The 15185-nt window shown below is 42.9% G+C and overlaps 1 protein-coding gene across 1 annotated transcript in view; it reads right to left on the reverse strand.

Annotated features, from left to right (window-relative positions):
• Positions 1-15185, reverse strand: part of LOC135196230 (transcription factor SPT20 homolog) — a gene marked incomplete in the record, with an annotated part of 603094 nt that overhangs the window by 239790 nt on the left and 348119 nt on the right. Inside the window, 1 exon segment of the mRNA XM_064222878.1 lies at positions 9434-9550. Coding sequence (XP_064078948.1) covers positions 9434-9550 — 117 coding nt within the window.

The raw sequence follows: 15185 nt of genomic DNA on the forward strand, positions 1-15185 counted from the left end.
CCACAAACGGTGCTCAATTTTCTCTCTGGTTTTTTGTTTTTTGTGCCCTTTTCGCTGGATTTTGCTATAATGGTAGCGGTGCAGCTATTGCAAGCAGGAGCTAAGTTCTAAGTTACTCAGTAATTACGGTTAGCGCGTTTTTTCCGTCCCCAGAGACGGTATTTGCCGTTTTTTAGGTATAGATACGTCTCGGGGGCTGGAAGCATGGCCAGCATGGTCCTGCCGCATGTTGGGTTCGTTCTTGGTCTTCCATACTAGAACATCCCTTATTATTTTACGCTCTATTTTGATTATCCGCGTTATTACGTCTACTCAAGTTGTTATACATGTATGTATTTCACCTTATGTAGGCTTTTCTATCCAGACCCTAGTCAGGTTCTTTGTATCGGCCCCCTGACTAGCTTTGAGTGGTAGACTTGCCTTCGAGCTAGTCGCACCACTCCTGGATTTTTTCTCCTGCTATTTTACCTTCTTTCTTTCATTTTATTATATATTATATTTTTATGTTTTGTTGTTGTTAGGTTAGTTGGCGTCTGGCTTAGCCTAGGTCCTGGCTCGTAGAGCCTAGTCTACCGTTGATCAGTTCGGTCGCTTCCTCATAGCTTCTCTCTGATCAGTTGGTTTTTTCGCCCTATTGGCCCTATATGCTACCGCTTTTCAGTTCAGGTTGCTTCCCTTGATAGCTTCTCTCTGATCAGTTGGTTGGCCTAGGCTTGGTTACCTAGGCTAGCCTAGGTGCTTGTTCCTTGTATTGGTACAGCTTGGTTCACGTGGCCCTCTCACGGTTGTGTTTGCTCGCGGCTTCTTAGGCCACTTGCGGTCACGTGTTCCTTAGCACCTTTACCCTGACCCCACTACCCTCCCTTTCTGGTATAGGGAGGAGCTGGGGGACCCCTTGGTTGTTATGACAACCTCAGTCGCCTTCTCTCATCCTCTCGGAGGTGACCAAGGGTTCCTCCCAGCGGGGGGTATAGGGCGACCACTCATGAGGTACCGGGTCTCCATGCGGGTAGTTGGTGAGGCGGGGAGGAGTAGGCCATCCTCCCCCCCTTTCTCGCTCCGCCGTGTTTCGCCGAGACCTTCCTACCCCCCCTCCCCAGTTGCTCAGCCACCTCCTTGCTATACGAAAGGAGCCTTCCGTCGCAGCCGGGGCACCTTGATTATAGGTTACTGGCTCCGCTAGCGGGCGGGGTGGGTACTACGAGTGGTCGGTTGCTTGCCTACTATATCCTTACATCTCTCCCCCGCTACCGGAAGGGAGCTTGCTTCTTACCCGTGCACGTCTTCTAGTAGACGGGTGGAGAGAGGTTTGTATTATTATTATTATAATTATTTTAAGGATATACCCTAATTTTACAATGAATTGTGTAATGTTATTATTTCTACCATACCCGCCATTTTACGTCGTGGTTTCCTTTTACCACCACTCCTGGTTGGTTTCCCTTTGCGTCTCCGCCATCAGCGGAGCTATAGCCTAGGGCACGCAACCAACCTGGTTACCACACGTATTTTGGCGGGGCTCTGGTTTAATCTAACTTTATCGCTCCGGCACCAGCGGAGCATATGTTAGACTGTAAGTGTTTACTTGGTACTCATGTACTTTTCCACTTACAGGCTACCAACTGCCAGGTACCTAGGGTGTAACGCGACGCTGTTCGACCCCACTGTGGACATGATGAGTGTAGGTCTCACGCCCCCTGTGCCACATCGTTCAACGAGAACGATCGTCTGGCACCATGAAGCCTGCGCCATCTGCTACGACCTGGTCGGTCAGCTGGGAGATGGGGTGGTAAGTCTACTATAGGCTTACTTATTCATTTTACTAACAAACTTCTAGTCGTGAAGTTTGTTGTTAACCCCGTTCCACCATTGGCAGCTAATCTCACCTTTCTTCAGGCTACCGGGCTGTGAGGGAAGTCGCCCTCGCCACCCTGAAAGCAGTGGGGGGTGGGCGGCTTCGGGAAAAGAACGCCGCCAAGGGCCAGCCCTACATTTTGGACAGGAAGCTGGCCGTCCAGATCTTCCCGCGGGCAAGTCGACGGGTTACGTTGACCCCTTGTCCGCTGCCCCACCCCGCTGATAGCCTCCATCCAGCAAGACCTCCAGCAATCATTTGGGGTGTAGCCTCCCAGGAGTCGGTCCCGGACGTCGCTGCCCTGGACCTTAACCTTGAACCTATGGCGTTAGGGGGGGAGGATTTGTTGGTTGTTGAGGTAGGTATGTCGAGCGCCCAAGGTCTTTCCTTGGTGCTCCTGGATCTTCTCCTGTCCCCTCTTCTTCCGCTTCTTTCCAAGGCTTTACGGGATCTGATATCCCTATTCGCTCTCCCTGCTCTCTCTGTACCTCCTAAGGAGAAGGGAAAGAGAGAACCGAAGACTCTAGCCAAGACGACTTCTAGGAAGTCGTCTTCGTCTTCTTCGGCTAAGAAGTCGTCGACTTCCTATGCCGATGCGGTGAAGGCAAAGCCGAGCTCTTCTCAATCAAAGAGCTCCAGAAGCAAGGCTTCGAAGGAGAAGGCTCGCGCTTCCGCCGAGTCACTGCCTTCTCCCTCCTCCCACCGCTTCCACTCCACGGCTACGCCGGTAGCGGTGGCAGGCACTAGCACCTTCGATCCCTCTACTTTCTCAGCAGGGGTGATGGAACAGGTGGGCGCGCTGGTAGGCTCGCAAATCTTCCGCACTGGGGACACGGTTCGAGGCAGATGCTTTGCGCCAGTTATCAAAACCGTCTGTCTCAATCGGGACAATCAATCCAGGATCTCTCTAACAGAATGAGAGAAAAAAATGAGGGACCGAGTAGCTGGGCTAGCTCAGGTTCCTCCCCCAGTCTCCCCAGCATCTAGCACGGGGATTCTTCAACTCCCGCCATATGACTCCTTGCCAGCTTTCTCTATGGAGAACCCATGGAGAGTAGCTGCCTACGCTCCGGTTCAAAGATGGAATGATCTCTATCTCGGAGTGTGGAACTCGAAGGATTGAGGACTTCGAGTTTTACCCTCCGGGTCTGACGCAGCCTTTCATCGGATATGCTAGGCTGACGCCAACGGCTCTGACGAGGGAAGACAAGATCTCTAAGGAGTCGGTCCTATAGAGTAGAGATCACGCTCAGCGGGAATGGGTTCACTGCCTTGAGGACTGGGAGTGTACGAACACGAAACTCCAGGCCTACAAGAGTCCCTTCACTATTTTCGCGACGGAAGAGGAGGTTTCTCTTCCGTTCGCCACGAAATTAGTGGAGAAGTCCCTTCAGCAGTCCTCAAGGATGAGCCCATCCCACAGTTGAGGGAGGCGGTAGTCTACTTCTCCGCTCTTCCCGGCCTTCGGAGAATTGTGGGAGAACTTGCCAGCTACGTTCACGCTTGGTAAGCTCAAACGGACTGCGCCATGGACCAGTTCGGCGAGAAATTACCTAGGCTGCGGATTCCCTAATCCAGGCAGAGTTTGATGCGCGAACTAGGTTTGGCAGGTCCCTCAATTCCCTCATAATCACGGAAATGGCTGCCCTTTCCCTTCCTACGCTACGGAACCGCTGTCAAGATTCTGCGAAGTCTCAGTTTCAGACGGTTCTAACGGACGCTTTTGACTTCTTCCAGGCTAGGAGGAACTGCCGGAAGCAATGTCTTACAAGAATGCACCATCAGGCCATGAGCTAATAGGACTCTTGGCCGCTAGCATGTGGGGAGCGGATCTCTTCCCAGAGTCCGCGGTGTGAACGAGGTACACCACGAAGCTGCTAGGACTCAACCAGAGCCTTTAGAGCTAGGTGGGGTATTTCCTCAAAGAGGAAACAGGAATCCGTTCCCACTGCTGGCAAGAAACCAAAGAAGGCTGGTAAGAGAGTTCCAGCCATACAAAAAAACTCCAGCAACAGCAGCAATTTGTGCAGGCGGGTCCCGGTACCCAACAGGACAACCTGCCAGCTCAAAGCAGAACCAGCCTATCCTCCTGTTGCCCCCCACAATCCCAGCCATCCACTTCCTACGCTATCTCGCCGGCCTTCAACCCGGGGCATATGAGACTCAAGGCTACACTCAGCCGAGAGGTTAGGGCGAGAGGTTACTTTCGTCAGCGTGGCGCAGGAAGGGGACGAGGAGCAGACAGTTCAGGGGAGGGCGTGGTGGCCAACCCGCCCATCAACATGAGGCTCCCCAGGTAGGAGGGAGGCTGTTCCTCCTTCCGCCACAGGTGGGGGTTCAGCAATTGGGCACAGGAGCATAGTGTCCAAAGGATTAGGCTGGAGTTGGATCAAAGATCCTCCTCCACTCAAATCATTTCATCAGTTGCCGTCAAAGGAATTGACAGATTACGCGGAAGAACTCCTTCAGAAAGGAGCTATTGCGAGAGTCAAACATCTAAAATTTCAAGGTCGCTTATTCAGCGTGCCAAAGAAAGGCTCAACAAAAAGAAGGGTAATCTTAGACTTGTCAAAGCTAAACTCTTTCATTCGCTGCGACAAGTTTCAAGATGCTTACCTCATCGCAAGTAAGGACCGTTACTTCCGCGTGGAGCCGTCACATGCTCCATCGATCTTACAGACGCATACTATCATATCCCTATAGCCAGGCACTTCCGCCCATTCCCAGGATTCAGGCTAGGAAATCAAACATTCTCATTCAAAGTGATGCCCTTCGGTCTGAATGTAGCCCCCAGGGTATCACAAAGATAGCAGAAGTGGTTGTACAACAATTGAGAGCTCAGGGAATCATGGTAGCAGCATACCTCGACGATTGGTTGATCGGGCACCAACGTCGAGGAATGTCTCAAAGCACCAAAAAGGTAGTTCACTTTCTGGAACATCTGGGGTTCCAGATAAACAAAACGAAATCCAGACTTACTCCGGAATCTCGTTTTCAGTGGCTAGGAATCCAATGGGATTTGTCTTCCACAATCTGTCAATTCCAGTGGTCAAACGGAAGGAAATAGCAAAGGTCTGTCAGGCAATTTCTCAAATGCAAACAAACGTCAAGAAGAAACCAGGAGAGAATCCTAGGATCTCTTCAGTTTGCTTCGGTAACAGATATCCTTCTGAAAGCAAGGCTGAAAGATATAAATCGAATTTGGCGGTCAAGAGCAAACTCCAAATATCGAGACAAGTTGTCAGTAATTCCACAGATCCTCCGCAACCAACTACGGCCTTGGTCAAAAGTAAAGAACTTAGCAAGAAAGTTTTACACCTTCAATATCCCTCCCCACTGTTAACCATTCACACGGATGCATCCCTGTCGGGTGGGGGGGATACTCTCAGTTCAAACAGGTTCAGGGGACTTGGTCAGTTCAATTTCGCCAGCTCCACATAAACTGTGTTGGAAGCAATGGCAGTATTTCTTACTCTGAAGAGACTGCTTCCCCCCCGAAGAAGTCTCATCTAAGGCTAGTTTTGGACAGTGCAGTGGTAGTTCATTGCATAAACAGAGGAGGGTCCAAATCCAAGCATGTAAATCATGTCATGATAGCCATCTTTGCATTAGCAAACAAACACAAATGGCATCTGTCTGCCACTCACCTGGCAGGAATAAGGAATGTGATAGCAGATGCCCTGTCCCGGTCAGTTCCTCTGGAATCAGAGTGGTCTCTGGACGTCGGGTCATTCCAGTGGGTAAGCCGGAGAGTCCCAGTCTCCAAGTGGATCTCTTCGCCTCACAAGCGAACCACAAGCTCCCTTGCTATGTGGCCCCCAACCTGGACCCTCTGGCTTATGCCACGGAACGCCTGTCGTTGGATTGGAATCAAGTGGAGGAGAATTTAGTTTTTCCTCCAGTGAATCTTCTCTTGAAAGTCCTAAACAAACTAAGGTCTTTCAAAGGGATAGTAGCTCTGATTGCACCGGACTGGCCCAAGAGCAACTGGTATCCTCTTCTTCTGGAATTGGGTCTCCGACCTCAACGGATCCCCAATCCCAAGCTATCACAATCAGTACAAATGAGGACTGTGTTCGCTTCCTCAGGAACTCTCCAGACCCTAACTTTATGGACTTCATGAAGTTTGCGGCTAATAAAGATGCTGACATTGATCCACAGAATATTCTCTTCCTAGAATCAGACAAGAGAGAGTCAACCATTAGACAATATGACTCAGCTGTTAAAAAAATTAGCATCTTTCTTGAGAGAATCGAACACTACAACCATGACAGTTAATTTGTGGCTATATCCTTTTTCAGATCCTTATTTGAAAAGGTTTAGCAGCTAGCACGATTACCACTCTAAATCGGCTTTGAAGAAAATCTTTCAGTAGGTTTTCAGATAGATCTGACTGAATCTTATTTCACATCTATCCCTAAAGCCTGTGCTAGACTTAGACCTTCTCAGAGGCCTACTACAGTTTCATGGTTCTTAAATGATGTCCTCAAACTAGCTTCAGATACTGACAACTCATCTTGTACATTCATAATGCTCCTGAGGAAGACATTATTCTTATTAAGCCTAGCCTCAGGAGCTAGAATTTCAGAACTGTCGGCTCTATCCAGGATGCGGGTCATGTGGAATTCCTCCCCATCAGGGGAAGTTCTACTTGCTCCGGATCATAGCTTTTTAGCCAAAAATGAGGATCCTCTTGCAAGGTGGGCCTCCTTGGACGGTTATCCCACTTCCACAGGATCCTTCTCTCTGCCCAGTATCAACTCTTAGAGCCTTTCTATCTCGTACTTCTTCTAGATCCTCAGGTGCTCTCTTCATGAGAGAAAAAGGTGGCACTTTATCGTAAAAGGCATTAGACAGCAAATCCTTTACTTCATTAAACAAGCCAACCCTGAGTCATTCCCAAAAGCACATGATATCAGGGGAGTAGCACCTCAATTAATTATTTTCAACATATGAACTTTGAGGATCTTAGAAAGTATACTGGATGGAAATCCCCGACAGTCTTTAAACGGCATTATTTAAAGTCCTTGGAATCTTTAAAGTTTTCAGCAGTAGCAGCGGGAACATAGTTTCCCCTGATACTGTATAGTAGTTGTAGTATAATCCAGGTCTCCTTTTTTCTACCTACATCAGCCAACATGCCTCACCCTATCGCCAGGCTACTCAAACATCATAGCCTTAGCCGTTGAATCATATAGTGGATTGTCCCTTATTTTTTTGCTAGGGACATACCACATTTATACTTTGATATGTACTTCAGTGTACCTACCCTTATATGCTAGGGTAGGGACACAATATGTTTGTAGTATATTCACCATTTTTGTATTTATGGATGAACTTCAGTCACAATGTTTGTGTATATATTTTGCACTATTTGTATTAATGATGGATTTCAGTGTACCTACCCTTATTTTTATGCTAGGGTAGGGCACACGAAACAATGTGTATATTTTGTAATTTTTGTTAAGTAAATCCCACTTTTTTTCTTTTATATTACATTGCCAGCTCTGTAATTTACTGTAATTACCATTTAAGTACTTTAAGATTACTAACGTTCTATTATTTTACTGTTAGTATAAGTTAGTTTAAGTGCTTAATCTGTATGCTGTAATTGATTTACTTATATTATATCCATCATTTTACACTGTTTTTCATTGTTCCTTTTTTGTTTCCCATCTGTCTGTTTCTCTGGTACTCTTTCATAGGCCGACACGAGCTGAGCCAGAAAAGGATTTGACGAAGGAAAAATCTATTTCTGGGTGATGGCTCATGTCGCCCTTATGAAACCCCCCCTTGATGGTTTGTTTTCCCCCCCTGGCAGGACAAGATGTATTTAGCTGTTTTAATTAAGGATGACCGCTAGGGGCGCTGCTGTCCGTGGCGTCCTCTAGTAGTAGTAGTAGAGGCTGCATCGCCCGTTGGTATCAGCTCTCTCTTGGGGGGATTCTGATAGGAAGTTCTAATTGGTATTTGTCTCGTGGTAGTGTTCCACACTCGCCCCTTATATCATACCGACACTTCTTTTTTTAAGAATGTGAGCGAGTCAGTTTTACTGACATTTCTTAATTTGTTTTTTCTCTGGTAATTTTAGGCTAATTTTACCTAGAAAGAATGATATTAAGGATACTTTCATAGGGCGACACGAGCCAATCACCCAGAAATAGATTTTTCACCTTCGTCAAATCACTTGTTCTGGCGATTGGTTCGTGACGACCCAGCGAAATCCCACCTCTTCCCAACCCTTCGCTCAAGATTGATTGCTAACTTTAGGATGGCCACCAGAGGCGCGGCAGTCCCTAGCGTGGGTTGGAGTAGTAGTAGTAGTTGCTGCCCCGTTCTGTGGGTTGGCTCCTCTTGTGGGGTTTTGTTGTGGGAGATTTCTAATGGCAAGAGGTTTGTGGTAGTGGTCTCACTCGCCCTAGTGTTCATACCGACGCCCTCCTTGAGGGTGAGCGAGTCAGTTATACTGACCTTTTTCTTTATTTTGTTTATTCTCTGGTATTTGTTAGATCATTTACCTTAGAAATAATGGATTAAAGGATTATTTCGCTGGGCGACACGAACCAATCGCCCAGAAATAGATTTTTCCTACGTCAAAATCCTTTAAGTAATGCCTACAGTCCACCGAATGAAGTGCACTGACCGCACTATCCCCCTACGGGAGTATGCCTATCATTTGTTTCTTTACCCACAGCTATAACTGCTGCTTCATGTTAGTGGCATACTTTCTTAACACTTTTCCCATTGCATGATAAATGAATAAAAATAGCATTGACAACTATAATGTGTTAGTTACGGTAACTAACATTGGCAAACAGTTGTTTAATTATAAAAACTGCAGGACAGTAAAAGCTTCAGCATAATTTTTAGAGTTAAAAACAATGAAAATTAATAAATAAATGGTAACAATAAGGCTGAGTGGTGTATTCAGTAAGTGGCACCTAATTTCAAAAACGCTTTAACACTCAATCTGGCTGGAGGTGAAAACCCTCAAATTAATATTTCCATTTCACTACGATGTATCCATAAGTACAATATACCACAGTCCACTATATCGGTGTGCTGCTGTACAGTCAAACATAAGATTTTGAATGCCCTGGATTTTGTACGTTTTGGAATTTGTTGACATTTTTTGTTGAAATTTTTACTCAGGTTTCATACATCTGCTTGGATATCGTACACCTAGAAATGCTCCTTCTCGGGCCCTACACGTGACTAGGCCCTGTACTGAGCGCCAGAACAAAGACATCAAGAAGATACATGACATGCAGGACTATAATGATGTAGTAATCCTTTGAAAAGTATGGTGAACAAAAAATGTTTAATTTGTAAATTTGTTGTTACAGTACATATTTGTGCTTATGCAAAACATGGAAAAGAAAGTGAAATTCATTTTATACTGTTGTGTTACTGTCATGCATGTTGGTCATTAGAGAAAAAAAGGAGTCCAATTTTTTTTTCATTTATACAATACATTTTGTTACAAAGAAGACAAAATAAACCACTAAAGCTAACTTCCGTTTGCATCAACTTTTCAGTTTTCTGACAAAAACTGTGATGAGTAAGTTCTGTACTTACGTTTGACACTATGATAACATTGGGCTGGGACATGGAGGTAGTCACTGGAGAAGAAGCAACTCCTGAGGCATTCCCTGCTGCCGCTGCTGCTGCAGCTGCAGCCACTACAGCTGCTTGCTAAAATAATAAGACATATATATATAGAAAGGAATATGCTTTCAGGCATAAACTAACTTAACAAAAACATATAAATAAAACTATCTCAATCTTTTATATAAAAAAAAAACTCTAATAAGTATGTTCTATACTTACATTTGATACTATGATAACATTGAGCTTGGGCATAACTAGCTAATTTTGTGGGCATGAAATGGTTAGGACATTACCAATGACTGAAATGACGATGAAAAAATGTCAAGTCACTACCATATATGACCCAAAAAATCCCCAGGACCCAAGCAGTGAACCATACGTAGCAGAGAGTTGGGGCTGAGAGGAGGTATATAAGCATGCAATTTCTTTTAAAAATTACATTTGTTTCTCAACAAAACCATTACAGTAATACCTTGAGATACGAATATAATTCATTCCTGGACTGAGATCGTAGGTCGATTTGCTCATATCTCAATTCAACTTTTCCCATATAAAATAACTGACAAAAATTTAATCTGTTCCAGCCCTCTAAAAAAACCCAAATCAAAGACAATAACAAATGGAAAAAACATGTTTTTAATTGCTATACCACCATATAGACATACTGTACACACACACACACACACACAAAATGATATAATAAATGATTAATGTTATATGAAATAAAATGTCATTTCATTATGAGTTCTTACCTTTGAGACAGATGATAGAGGCTAACCGCAGTGTGTGCGAAGGAGGAGGGAGGGAGGAAGGTAGGGAGAGAGAGTTGGACGGTACCGTATTTAACACTGTTCCTTGTGCATAGTATAACACTTAAACTTAAAATTAACTTGGCTGAACTTAACTTAATTTTTTTTTAACTTTTATTCTTTTTTACTTTTTATGATTTGTATTAACCCTCTTACGCCGAAGGGGTATAATAAAAATCGTCTCCCGTATGCCAAGGGGGTCTCGGAGTGAGCGCCGAAGCGGAAAAAATATTTTTTTCAAAAAATCACAGCACGCTTAGTTTTCAAGATTAAGAGTTCATTTTGGCTCCTTTTTTTGTCATTGCCTGAAGTTTAGTATACAACCATCAGACATGAAAAAAATATCATTATCATATATAAATAATGCAATATATGATAGCACAAAAACAAAATTTCATATCTAATTGTATTCACATTGCGCTGTGAGCAAAACGGTTAAAGCTAACGAGTTAATTTTTTTCGTTGTATTGTACACTAAATTGCGATCATTTTAGTATATAACACATTGTAAAAAGATCAAAGCAACACAGAGAAAATATTATCACAAAATGATGCATGAATTCGTAACGTGTGGATGTAAAAAATGTTTTTTTCAAAAATTCACCATAAATCTAAATATTGTTCTAGAGACTTCCAATTTGTTTCAAAATGAAGATAAATGATTGAATATAACTATACTGTAAGAATTTTAGCTTACAACTGCAGTTTTCGACCATTTCGGATGAGTTAAAGTTGACCGAAAGTCAATTTTTTTTTTCATATTTTTTTTATATGCAAATATTTTGAAAATGAGAAAAGCTACAACCTTCAATTATTTTTCGTTGTATTCTACATAAAATTGCGCACATTTTCATATATAAAACTCTATGAAACGCCTAATATGAAATGGAGCAAATATAACGAGAATGCGACGTACGCATTCGGAGATTTGCGGCGGAGAATCCGCGCACGGAGGGAAGGAAAGTTTTTTTTTTTAAATTCACCATAAATCTAAATATTGTGCTATAGACTTCGAATTTGTTTCAAGATGAAGATAAATGACTGGATATTACTAGACTGTAAGAGTTTTAGCTTACAATTGCGTTTTTCGACTATTTCGGTAGAGTCAAAGTTGACCGAACGTGGTTTTTTTCTATTTATCGTGATTTATATGCAAAGATTTCGAAAATGAGAAAAGCTACAACCTTCAATTATTTTTATTTGTATTCTACATGAAATTGCACACATTTTCTTATATAAAACTTTGTGTAACGGCTAATTTAAAATGGTGTAAACATTACGATAATCGCACAAAAAAATTTCTGATATTTTTCAGAAGAGTTACCGCGCAGACGTAAGGAAAATTTTTTTTTTTCATAAATTCACCATAAATCAAAATATTGTGCTAGAGACTTCCAATTTGTTGAAAAATGAAGGTAAATGATTGAATATTACTAGAATATAAGAGCTTTAGCTTACAATTGCGTTTTTCGACCATTTCGGTAGAGTCAAAGTTGACAAGGTTGAAATTTTGGCACTTATCGTTACTTATATGAAAATATTTCAAAACTGATAAAAGCTACAACCATGGGTTGTATTTAGTTGTATTGTGCATGAAATTGCACACATTTCCATATATAAAACTTCATGTAACAGCAAATTTAAAATGGTGCAAACATTACAACAATCGCACGAAAAAATTTATCGGAAGAGTTACCGTGCGTACGTAAGGAAAAAGTTTTTTTTCATAAATTCACCATAAATCGAAATATTGTGCTAGAGATGTCCAATTTGTTGAAAAATGAAGGTAAATGATTGTATATTACTAGAATATAAGAGTTTTAGGTTACAATTGTGTTTTTCGACTGTTTCGGTAGAGTCAAAGTTGACCGAAGGTTGATATTTTGGCACATCATTATTTATATGAAAATATTTCAAAACTGATAAAAGCTATAATCATGAGTATTTTTTTGTTGTATTCTACATGAAATTACGCACATTTTCATATATAATACTCCATGTAACGGCTAATTTAAAATGGTGCAAAAATAATGCAAAGTGACGAAATAATTTCTGAGGTGACACTGATACTTTTTAGTGCGATAAGAAAGAAATTCGCGCTTGCGCGCCTGCGTAACGATTGTAAACAAAACAGCGCCTTGATCCGTGAGCTCCCAGCATCCCCCAAGGCACGTGATTCAAAAGTTTTGGGCTGGTAGGCCTGTAAGTATTTTTCCGCGAATTTAAAAAAAAAAACTTTTTTATGTCAACATTTAATACATCCAATCAGCACCCGGGAGACAATTTATCTCGACATTTAATACGTCCAATCGGCGTAAGAGGGTTAATTTACTGTTCTTCACTTGTCTTACCTCTTTTTGCCTCACTTTCACTTGTCGCAGGCCTTTTAAACAAAAACCTATCTAGGTAGCTTTGTTTCTGCCACCCTTTCAAAATTTTGCAGAAATGAGTAAGGTAAGTGTCATTAAAAAGAGCTGAAGCATGACCAGTAGACAATTTATCATTGTGTTTCTTTTCAATGAAATCAGAAACATCCTGCCCCTTAGCCGACACTTCCTTAATCTCCCTTGAAGAAATAAATTCCTCCGGTTCGACCTCCTCCTAACTACTGATCTCTTGCAACACCTCCGAATGTTGAATTGTCTGTAGCTCGACCAACTCCTCAGTCGAGTTCTTCTGGATGCTCCTCGACAAGGTTGTTGATATCTGCCTCATCTAGCTACAGCCCCATGGACTTTCCTAGAGACACAATCTCTCCCAAAACAGCGGGCGCGGGCTCAGGCTGCAGATCGAACCCTTTGAAATCCCTGTCAGCTACAGAATCAGGCCACAATTTCTTCCATGCTGAATTTAAGGTTCTTCGTGTTACACCCTGCCATGCATCATTAATAATTTTCAAACAATTAACAATGGTGAAATGGTCCTTCAAAAATTCACGAAGGGTGAGGTTGGTATTATCTGTAACGTCAAAGCATTTTTTGAACAAATGATTTGTGTACAGCTTCTTGAAATTAGAAATGACCTGTTGGTCAATGGGCTGGAGGAGTGGAGTGGTGTTTGGGGGAAGCTAAAGGACCTTAATGAAATCAAATTCATCAAGAATGTCACCTTCAAGACTTGGAGGGTGGCCAGGGGCATTATCTAGGATGAGAAGACATTTCAGTGGCAAGTTTTTTCCAGCAATTATTTCTTGACTGCTGGACCACAGGCCAGAATTACCAATTCTGTGAAAAAATGCCCGGTAACACATGCCTTTGCATTAGCTCGCCACATCACCTGAAGTTTTTCTTTCAAGATCTTATGACTCTTGAAAGCTTGTGGGTTCTGGGTTCTTGGAGTGATACACCAACAGTGGCTTGATCTTGCAGTCACTGCTGGCATTGGCACATAAGGCTAGTCAATCTATTCTTTATGGGTTTATGGGCTGGCAGTTTCTTCTCGTCAGCCGTGATGAATGTCCTCTGTGGCATCTTTTTCCAAAAAAGGCCCATTTCATCACAGTTGACGACGATGGAGGGATGTAACCTTCCGCAGCAATAAGTGCAGCAAAACGTTCAGCATACTCCTCAGTGCCTTTCACATCTGAGCTCACAGCTTCCACATGCCTCACAACTGAGTGGATCCCAGTTCACTTTTTAAAATTATCGAACCATCCACGACTAGCTTTAAATGCCTCCCTAGCATGTGTGTGTTGATGTCTCCCCACCCTCAACTGCTTCCCTTGGTTTCAAATCTTCATAGATTGCCCTGGCCTTCTCACAGATGACTGTCTCAATAAGGCGATCTCCTGCCAGCTGCTTCTCCTTAATCCACAGCAACAGATGCCTCTCCATCTCATCATTTAATTGTCCATAACTTAGACATGACAGTTATGCCTTTGGAAGCCTTCGCGCTTTTGATAGCATCCTTCTGTTTGAGGATTGTACATATTGAGATACTCCGCTTGTAATTGCGTACCAACTCACACACACGGACACCATGCTCATGTTTCTCGATAATTTCATGCTTCATCTCCATCGTCATCATGCGTTTTTTCTTCTCACTGCCAGCCTTACCAATCGCTTTCTTAGGACCCATCACTTATTACAAAGAATGTTCACAAATACAGTGGAAATCTCGTAAATAATGCAAACACAACACGGGAGATGCTTGGGAGATGTGTATGGAAGTCGATGACCACATGAACTGAGCGAGTGAAGTGGGCTTAGAGCACTCCCAAGTGCTCAGCCATCTAGCGTTAGCATCTGTAAGTGTGCTCATATCTCAATATTGTGCTCGTATCTCAATGCAAAAGTCTGCTTGGAGGCTGGCTCATATCTCGGAATGCTCGTATGTCGGAGCGCTCGTATGTCGAGGTATTACTGTACAGTGGTCCCCCCCATATTTGCAGGGGATGTGCACCGGACGCCGCCCCCATGAATAGTTAGAACCTGCAAATAGTTGGAACCCCTATAAAAATACTTAAAAAACCTCCTATTTTGTTAGTTATAACTCAAGAAAAACCCACTAAAAATTTTTATATCTGTTTTTTTTAAGATTTATCACAAAAAGAGCTTTTTAAGATGAAATTGCTATAAAAAAAAAAATCAAGAATTTGTGGATATTTCTCATAGGAAAATACCACGAATAGGCGAATTTTTTGCAAATAATGCGGGGAAATGTTCCAGGTAGAAATCCACGAATGCTTGAGTCCGCGAATCGGAGAACGCGAATACGGGGGATCCACTGTACTTGTAATTGGCCAGAATTACAATTTGGTCTAGAAGGATCATGCTGCTGAAAAAATTCCAGATGAGCTAATTAGCCTGTAGAATCTGCTTGAAAGCATCTTGGAGTGAATAAAATTATCAAAACTCTTGTCTTTCATCTATAAAAGAAGCCAAGGAAATACTCAGCTTACTTGCTCACAG

The sequence above is a fragment of the Macrobrachium nipponense genome, chromosome 17 (assembly GCF_015104395.2).
Source record: "Macrobrachium nipponense isolate FS-2020 chromosome 17, ASM1510439v2, whole genome shotgun sequence".
In the NCBI taxonomy this organism is placed as follows: Eukaryota; Metazoa; Arthropoda; class Malacostraca; order Decapoda; family Palaemonidae; genus Macrobrachium; species Macrobrachium nipponense.